We start from the raw sequence: 10034 nt of genomic DNA, 5'->3' as shown, positions 1-10034 counted from the left end.
GACGTACGAGCATCCTCGCACCACATTGCGCCGTGCGCAGATTAATAAGAGCAGCAACAACGTGAAGCTTTAAATTATATTATTTTAGCATTATGCGATTAAATAAACATACATACAAGTAGTTCGACGTTCAATGTACTTAAGACGTTTACGTACCCTTAAATTAAATGTCAATATTATAGCTAACTAGCCTAATGGTTAGCTCATTAAACGACTGTCCGAGTGACTCTGGTTTAATAATCATTATTAAGGTCAATATAAGAGTTTGTAATAGGAGATATAAAAAAATTACACCTATACATACATACATACATATAATCACGCCTCTTTCCCGTAGGGGTAGGCAGAGACCACTTCTTTCCACGTGCTACGATCCTTACATACTTCTTTCGCTTCGTCCACTTTCATTATTCCCTTTAAACATGCTCTTCGGTTTAGGGTACTCTTGACCTGGCCTTTTTTCAAGACGTCCCTTATTTGGTCTCGGAATGTCCGCCTAGGTTTACCCCTTCCAACCCTTCTATCCACACTTGCCTTATACACTTTTTTCGTCAATCGTTCTTCACTCATTCTCTTGACATGACCAAATCATTTGAGCATACCTTTCTCAATTTTTGTCACTACATCTTCTTTCAGACAACAACGTTTCCTTATCTCACTATTTCTTATCCTGTCACAACAACACGTATTCTTCTCCTTTTATAATGCTCCCATCTTGACTCCTGATTGTACTCAGTTCCGAGGTAGAAGTTTCTCCTCTGGCTGTTTTGATGGATTTCCAGAAAAACTTGATGTTTGACTGAAAATCTTCAGTGAGCCTTCTATCAAAATCATCAAAATCACACAACATACACCTATATCAAATAAAATTTTCTTTCGTATTGTATGATGTGTTTCTTAATATTCGTATTATTTTTATTATTTAGTTTACGCTTCACCCTACAATATCCCACTGCTGGGCATAGGCCTCTTACCCTTTGTAAGAGAAGGATCAGAGCTTAATCCACCACGCTGCACCAATGCGAGTTGGCGGATATATTCCCTACTATGAATAAGGACCACTATCAGGTGTAAATGACAATAACCAGGATCGGCGGCTTATTGTGCTCTTCGAGGCACGGTGAGGAGACCCACAAGGACTGCACAAACATCCAGACCACGGCAAATATCTGTCACAAACCCGTGCTTTGACCGTTGTGCCAACGCGGCGTCTAACGATATAGATATTTAACGTTAAATAATATATATATATATAGCGTCAAATGAGTAAATACCAGTAAAAAATGTACTGGTATAATTTCTATGAAATAACATTATTTAATGTATCATTATTCTATACATAACGTTGTCTGTTAAAACAAGTTCTCGTTGTGTTTCAATGTTTATAATAAATAATATAATTTAATTAATTAATTAATTCACAAAAACAAAAGCAATAATAATTTTTTTTTGCTGTGGATGCCGGTAGAGCACCGTGAACTATCTAAAAAATGATATATAAATTATGTGGAGTAATGGTTAGGTTTTTTAACAAACATCTTAACCTTACCGTATTAATATATATTTATACAAATAAATGAAATTGGACTGTCTGTTTGTAATAATATAATTGTGTTTGCTGGCAAACGAAAAAAAACCGACTTCAATTACATCGACAAGTAATACAACGTGATAGACGAAAAAAATCGTCAAGTAAATACGCATTATCAAAGGTTACTCCAAAAGTTGTAATCAGATCTCGACGAAATTTAAATGTGACCACATGATAAACATCGACTTTCGATTAAATTAAAAATCATCAAAATCGGTACACCCACTCAATAGTTATGCGGCTTTTCAAGGGTTTCTCTCGATTTTTCTAGGATTCCATTATCAAATCCTGATTTCCTTATCATTGTACCACACTTAGGAACTTCTTTCTAGCTTAGGAGCTTAGGAGCTTTTTTAGCTTCTTTTCAACATTTTTTTTATCAATATCGGTTCATAAACGACGAAGTTATCCCCGAACACTCATAAAAAAATATCGAATTGACTAACCTCCTCCTTTTTTGAAATCGGCTAAAAATAACCGCTTTTTACTAAATGGGATGTATACATGGTACCTACATATACCAAATTAACATTTTTTGCATTTTTTTTCTGTCTGTATGTCTTTCTATCTGTCTGTCTGTTTGTTTCGGCTAATCTCTGAAACAGCTGGGCCGATTTAGACGGGATTTTCACTGGCAGATAGCTGATGTAATAAGGGGTAACTTAGGCTAGTTTTATTTTAGAAGTTGATGTGTTTTATAATTCTGGAAATTGAACAATTGAACAATTTTGTTAAAATCCACGCGGACGAAGTCGTCGGCATAGCTAATATCAATATATGATTAAATAAAAGTAAAATATAAAACTGTAGTGTGGCAACATTCGTTGATCAATATCCGTTGATTTTCTGTATTTGTTATCTGTATTACAAGCTTCTCTATTGCTAGAAGTCGTAGTCATTTACTTCCGTCGTTTAATTTCCTATTATCTTAGTATTACTCATCTTCTTGAAAAAGATAGTGTTTAAAAATTTTTGGTATTCAAATAATATTTTTAAAATATTTTGAAATTATTTTTGGAGAAATAACGTGTGTATATTTCATTTTGTAATTTTATCATAAAAAAGCTTCTACTAAACTTTACTTGACCTTGCTAGTTCTTTTCCGCTCAGCTACTGCGATTGAGACATGTCGTATTCACCTGAAAGAAGGTAAGTCTTCTCTTTTTGCCTTATTTTCGAATGTATTCAATTAAACCAAACGTAATAAAAATAAACAAATTAATTTATCAATCGATTTAATTGAATTTACGTGATCTTTACTCTAAAATTGCTAATTTCCCTGATCTCCGATTGCCAACATGGCGCTGGCAATTGTTCATTATTCCTGCTTCGCCTTCGTGCACGTGTTTTGCGCGCATATTTAAAGCATTTTATTCAATGAGGTTAGCATTTATTTTAAATCATCATATATATATATATATATATAGTCTTTTGATTAATTAACTTGTTACAAAATGGGCGGCATGCGCATTTATGCGAAATGACATCTGACAGTTTCATTTAATGATTTTTGCTAATTCATTGAAACTTTATTATTCAGATGTTTTTTTTTTTTATTTTTTTAAATGTATAGAGAAAAACAATAATTATGTATAATATTGCAGATCAGAGGATTGGCCAGAAGATAAAAATGGGCCATCCAAAGATCAAGGCTACGATGGACCACCGGGTATGGAACCCGGCGGCGCACTTGATACAAACTGGCATGAAGTCGTAGAAAGCTTCGATGACATGAAATTAAAAGAAGAGCTACTCAGAGGTATCTATGCCTATGGTTTTGAGAAACCCTCTGCTATACAGCAACGCGCAATTATGCCTTGCATCCAAGGTCGCGACGTTATAGCTCAAGCCCAGTCTGGGACTGGCAAAACTGCTACTTTTTCAATTTCAATTCTGCAACAGATCGATACTAGTATTCGCGAATGTCAAGCTCTCATTTTGGCCCCAACCAGAGAATTGGCTCAACAGATTCAAAAGGTATGTTAATTATTGATTGATGTGTAATTTTTATGGTGAAGATACAGTGGTACAAAAGTTTGGTTTTTTTAGGTTGTTATAGCTCTTGGTGATCACTTGAATGCAAAATGCCATGCCTGTATCGGTGGTACAAATGTTCGTGAAGACATTCGTCAGCTGGAGAGTGGAGTTCACGTGGTTGTAGGGACTCCTGGTCGCGTGTATGATATGATTACACGTCGCGCCCTCCGTGCCAACACAATCAAGTTGTTTGTTCTCGATGAAGCAGATGAAATGTTATCGAGGGGGTAAGCATGATTAAATATTTATTTTCCGCCAGTGTAATAGACAAATTACAAGGTTTATTTTATTTAGTTTTGTAAATTGCTAAATGAATAATTATATATTTAAAATTATAACAATATCTTACAATATTTACAGTTTCAAAGACCAGATTCATGATGTGTTTAAAATGCTGTCAGCTGATGTACAAGTTATTTTGCTATCGGCCACAATGCCAGATGATGTATTGGAAGTGTCACGATGCTTCATGAGGGATCCTGTCCGCATCCTTGTACAGAAAGAAGAGGTAAGGATTGCTATTTTCGAGTGTGTTTTTTTATAGATTTGTGATAGGTAAGTAATGAGTCAATTGTGTTGAGCATGGTATTTTTTTTGCTATCATAGTTCTCTTTTTGAGGTTAAATTTGAGACTAGTATTTATTACTAGCGACCCGCCCTTGCTTCTTACGGGTGCAATGCTGATACTAAATATACTACAGAATGTCTTTATTTATATTGTGAAGCTAGCTTATAGCATTAACATAATAACAACAATATTCAAATATGCGTCGTTAGATTACGCGTTGTTACAGAATGCGTTGAAGAAATAAAGGTTCACTGCTCGTTCCACGTAGGTGATAGCGTAATAATATGTAGCATATATGTTGACCCGACTTAATAATATTTGTGCCAAATTTGAAGTAAATCCATGTAGTATTTTTTGGGTTTATCCCGAACATACATACAGACAAACGGTCAAAAATTCTAAAAACCATATTTTTGGCTTTGGTATCGATGTAGAGCACACCCGAAGTATTCTTTTAAAAAAGTATTCAATGTACAGTTTGGACTTTCCTACCATTTTATTATATGTATAGATTTGCATTTGTTCAGGTTAGTTGTGGGCTGATTATGAGTTAAGATGTTGCTTAAAATAATCTGAAATCACCTTTTTTTTTTAACAAAGCTAATCCTTTTTTACTGTAATGGGTTGCTATTTATTATTGTAGTTTAGGGTGGTCTTTTTTGTGCCAAGTTTAATGGATATTGTTATAGTGTACTGTGGTTCATGGGCCCATTATGAGTTCAATTGACCATTCAATTAAGTTAAGCATAACCATGGTTTTTTTACCACAGTGATTATTATCATTATGAGTTTTAATTCACAACTGATACTAAATGTTAGAATATGTGTAGGTTAATTATGATTTGAGTTGGCCAGTTTATTAAGTTTAGCATGGCCTTTTTGCTTTAACCATTATCTTTAAGGGTTTAATTCATAACTGATATTTAATTTTAGCGCTTGTGTAGATTAGTAATAGGTTCATTATCACTTGAGTTGACCAACTAAATAAGATAAGCATAGTTATTTGGCTTTAAAAAAAAATTAACAAGAAATAATACTTATACTTGAATGAATAATTTATATAATAGTATTTTTCATTTAAAGATTTGCTTTTATACTAAATTTGTGACACTTACTATTACTTAAGCTAGTTAAATTAAGAATAATTTATTAATGACTTTTATTAAAAAAATGTTTGTCAATATGCCTTAATCATATTCCATAACTAGAACTATTTCCATATATTTTTTTTTTTTTTTTTGACATATTAGTTTATAGGCTCTATTAACAATGTTTCATACGTCAATTTACAATAGTATGATTGCATTCTTTAGAAATGACGAATCATGTTTATGTCATGTCCAAGAACCCAGACAAAAAGGGGTTTTTAATCTTTTTTTTTACTTTTAATTTCGAAAAATCAACATTTATGAAATGCATATATTGGGGAAGAATGTTGCTAGTCTTATAACTTGATGATTATGGTTAATTTTCAACAATTTTTGTGACAAAAATCTGAATGAAGCAATAATAACTTTATTTAACTAAATATTAATAAATACTTGTGAAAATTTGTTATAGAGCAAATTATAAATAATCTTAATTAATGAATAGTAAAGTAAATTAGTTAACTAGTCTGCTTAATTGTTGCTAATTGGTAAAAAAAATGTATTTTAGGCTATTAACTAAGCAGTGGTACTTCTCTGAATATAGTTTAGATAATAGCTTATTTATATAATAAGCTAATGACAAGATAAGGGAACTAATAACTTCCAATACTATATTTTATTTAAATTTACTATAGCTCTTAAATTTAGTCTTAAAATTTTAATGTACTAGTTGTGCCCACAACTTCGTTTGTGTGTAACTTAACAAAAAAGTTATTGTTCAGTTCGCAGCTATAAGATAATATTTTTTTTTTTAAATAAATGTAGCCTAAGTTACTCTGTATTACATCAGCTATCTGTCAGTGATAGTCCCTTCAAAATAGGTCTAGCCGTTTTAGAGATTAGCCAGATTAGACAGACAGAAAAAATTGTAAATAATGTTATTTTGGTATTTTTATATTTTTTTTTACCATTTGCATTTAGTTAAAAGTGGTTATTTTAATATTAGACAGACACAACAAACACTCCAATTTTATTTATTTGTATACGGATATAGCTTTATACCAATAAAATGCATCAAATAATTTTTATAAGCTAGGTTTTTTATGTATTCAATTTAATGCTTATAATTTTAATTTGTTTATTTAGTTTATATAAATGAACTTATTCTTATAGATTAATTGTCTATAAATAGTTTAAGACTAACATTTGTATTTGTTTTAATTTCTTAACCATTTTTACAATTTTTAGTTTAATATTATAGTCACGGTCTCTGCTCGTCTTCTGTATCACTAATGGAGTGCAAACATTTTATTATTGTTATTGTTATTTTTAAATGCAAATTGATTAGAAATTAATTGTATATTGTTATATACAGTTAGAGGTTCAATTTATAACACATTATTTTTTAATATAGGAATCTCTAAAAGTATTATACTTGTTTGGGCGTCATATAAATTATGCTGCACATAGTAGGGTATGGTTTCATTATACTGTTATTATTTAATATATTATCGCAAATTTTACTTTTTGGATGTTTTACTTAAAATCTAGTGTAGGTTTCATAATTATAAACAATCTTAAAGTGGAGTTTTAGCAAACAATTGTAGTGAAATTGTGATAAATCACACAAATTTTTTTTAGGATACAAGGCCATAAGTTCTTTTATGACTAAAGGTTCAAGTCAATTGATTGTTGTAGGGCTTTCAGCTATTGACCATTGAGGTGAATTTTGAATAATGCTTTTCAACATTTAAGTAAAAGCGCATAATTTTTTGTTCTTAGTAAATTGTAACTGTAGATATTTGTATGTTTTAGTACTAACATTACTATTAAGTAATTAATTTAAAGGCGATTATACACACAGTTAAAGAAATGAATTTCTTAAAGGCCCATAAAATGTTTTTGTAATCAGTCCAGTCTTATTTTCAACTAACTAATCTTTTTGATGTTTAATTTTAATTATTATTAATATATCTAATCTTGTAACTGAGTGAATATAATTAGTTCGTTTTCTTTTTTAGCTTACATTGGAAGGTATCAAGCAATTCTTCATATCAATTGAACTTGAAGATTGGAAATTGGAGACTCTTTGTGACTTGTATGACACTCTATCCATTGCTCAGGCTGTTATCTTCTGCAATACTCGTCGCAAGGTAAATTTTCATTAACATCAATCTAACATATTATAAATGTTATGTTTGTCTATTTTATTGTTTATTTATTTAAGGAAAATTATAGTTTTATCTACTTATTCCATCTTCTCTATAGTATTATTTTTATTTTACTTTTAAAGGTTTATCAACTTTAAGGTGACAAATACCACATGCATAATACAGTGAGAAATAAGTATTGGTTTAGAGAAGAAGAATAGTACTTGTCTTATATATTAACACAGTGCAGTCACAGATTTTAAAATAGAATTATAAAATAATTAGTAATAGGATTAAACTATTAACTTAAATATAGTATGTCTTACAGTGGTTTTTCAAGGTTATGCTTGTAAAAGTGGCTGACATACAATGAGAATACATAATGTACATAATGATTTGATAATTTCATGTCACCATCTTTAGTTTTAGTTCTTTTGTTTAAAAAACAACAGTTGCTAAACGTTGAAAAAAGTTAGTTGTTGTTAGTTAACACATTACAAGTTGTTTATTGGCACAGTATATTTTATATGTTGTCTATGTCTATATTTATATATTTAATCTAATATGTTATATTCAGTATTTATTAACATCTATTAATGTGTTATCCATGTAATCCATTCTTTTTTTTAAATATATAACTGGGTTGGCAAACAAAAAAAAAACAGCTTACCTGATAGTAATGAATGTTGGTCTTCTGGTAAGGTCGTTATTGTAGGTTATAGATGTCTACAATACCAGAAGCATTGCAAGTGCGTTGCCGACCCTACCCCTAACCCTATTATTTAACTGTGATCTTCTGTAAACTTTCCTATCATGTTGCTTCAGATTTTGAGCAGAATATTTCCTGCTGTGCTTTAACAATTCAACTTTACAACTATTTTTATTATTCCTTTTCAGGTGGACTGGCTAACTGAGTCTATGCATGAACGTGACTTCACTGTGTCTGCTATGCACGGTGATATGGACCAGCGTGAACGTGAGGTCATCATGAGACAGTTCCGTACAGGATCGTCCCGTGTTCTGATCACCACTGATCTGTTGGCCCGTGGTATTGACGTACAACAAGTCTCCTGCGTTATTAACTATGATCTGCCTACTAACCGTGAGAACTACATCCATCGGTGAATAATTTTTAAAATATTTTTTTAATGTCTACATTTACAAAAGTTCATTATTTAATTTGTATTTTTCAATTTCCAGTATCGGAAGAGGAGGTCGTTTCGGCCGTAAAGGAATCGCTATTAACTTTGTTACTGAAGCAGACAAGAGAGCTTTGAAAGATATAGAGGAATTCTATCATACGACTATTACGGAAATGCCAAATGATGTGGCTAACCTCATCTGAGGCGCCATCGCATTCCAATTTATACTTTGTGTCCTGCATTCTATTGCGATATTTAAACGGTGTGAGTATTAGGACTGCCTCCTAAAAACCACTGTGCTGATTTTTTATTGGAATTATTTTATTTGAACCAATATATTGGTTTAGTTTAATTAATGAATACAATATAACTATTATAAACGTATCTATATAAGTCTAATTAATATACATAGCTGTAAGACCGGCCAGGCCGGATGGCCCCCGTTCCGCGTAGACCTCCCTGCTACTTGCAGAGAGGTCTCATCGGGTACTGGAGAGGCTATTTCAATCACAAAAGTACGAGAAGGAAATAATGTATTGTAGCTTTTTCCAATTGTACATAATATGGTAAACTGTTTTTGTAATACGGTAAATAAATATAATTAAATATCTCCTTTGTATTGTTATTAATATGACGTTGTAGCACTCCATTCCCGATCGGAACCTTAATTGTCTATAGAACTGTATACTGAATTGTACAAATTTTATTTCCAGAAAATCTACCAACTGAGCTGTTGAAATGCACTTTGGACACAACTATGTGGAAATAATAAATCAAAATTTCCTCTAAGTCATTACTTTCTTTTGACAGGTCCTCTTTTGATCCTGTGTTCCCTTATACTAATAATTTTCTACATGGTTTTTATGTTCATTTAAAATTATTTATATTTTTGGAATAAATTTTCTTCGAAATATACGAAGTTGGTAATTAAGGTTCCTTTTAAATAGTGCAAAAACAGTTGAATTTAATGATATTAGAACAGCTTGCAGTAGATGCATTATATTTTTTTTTTAATCTTTCAATATTGACGAAATCATAATTAATTAAATGTATGCTTAATACCTATTACTATATTTTCTATTCGCTCCTAAATATTTCAACATCCTATACTTAGTTCGCGTTGGAGCAACGATCACCGCTATGGATTGTGTCTGTTGCGCTGGCGGTTGCGGGTTCGATCCCGCACATGAAAAACATTTGTATTGGCCACACAGGTGTTTGCAGTGGTCTGAGTGTTTGTGCAGTCCTTGTGGGTTTCCCCACCGTGCCTTGAAGAGCACGTTAAGCCGTTGGTCCCGGTTGTTACCATGTACACCTGATAGTGATCGTTACTCATAGTAGCACCCCGCATTGGAGTAGCGTGGTGGATTAAGCTCTGATCCTTCTCCTACATGGGGAAAGAGGCCTATGCCCATTAGTGGGATATTACAGGCTGAAGCGTATAAGCGAATACTTGGT

At 31.9% G+C, this 10034-nt stretch overlaps 1 protein-coding gene across 1 annotated transcript; it reads left to right on the top strand.

The window, feature by feature from the left end:
• The first annotated feature begins 2642 nt into the window (after positions 1 to 2642).
• Positions 2643 to 9491, top strand: LOC123669514 (eukaryotic initiation factor 4A). The gene is made up of 8 exons (XM_045603118.1): positions 2643 to 2740; positions 3196 to 3568; positions 3641 to 3855; positions 3989 to 4136; positions 7306 to 7437; positions 8332 to 8555; positions 8635 to 8838; positions 9290 to 9491. Exons 1-7 carry the CDS (start codon positions 2718 to 2720, stop codon positions 8777 to 8779), a joined length of 1260 nt encoding a protein of 419 aa, XP_045459074.1. The 5' UTR covers positions 2643 to 2717; the 3' UTR covers positions 8780 to 8838; positions 9290 to 9491.
• Positions 9492 to 10034: the final 543 nt, after the last annotated feature.

This window comes from Melitaea cinxia, chromosome 3 (assembly GCF_905220565.1).
Source record: "Melitaea cinxia chromosome 3, ilMelCinx1.1, whole genome shotgun sequence".
NCBI lineage: Eukaryota > Metazoa > Arthropoda > Insecta > Lepidoptera > Nymphalidae > Melitaea > Melitaea cinxia.
Note: the sequence above shows the minus strand (reverse complement) of the source record. Positions and strands in the feature narration are given on the sequence as shown.

Coding starts and splice junctions, on each gene's coding strand:
- LOC123669514 (XM_045603118.1), top strand. CDS start 2,718: ATGTCGTATTCACCTGAAAGAAG. Junction 3,856..3,988: donor GATGAAATGTTATCGAGGGG/GTAAGCATGATT, acceptor CAATATTTACAG/TTTCAAAGACCAGATTCATG. Junction 4,137..7,305: donor TCCTTGTACAGAAAGAAGAG/GTAAGGATTGCT, acceptor TTTCTTTTTTAG/CTTACATTGGAAGGTATCAA.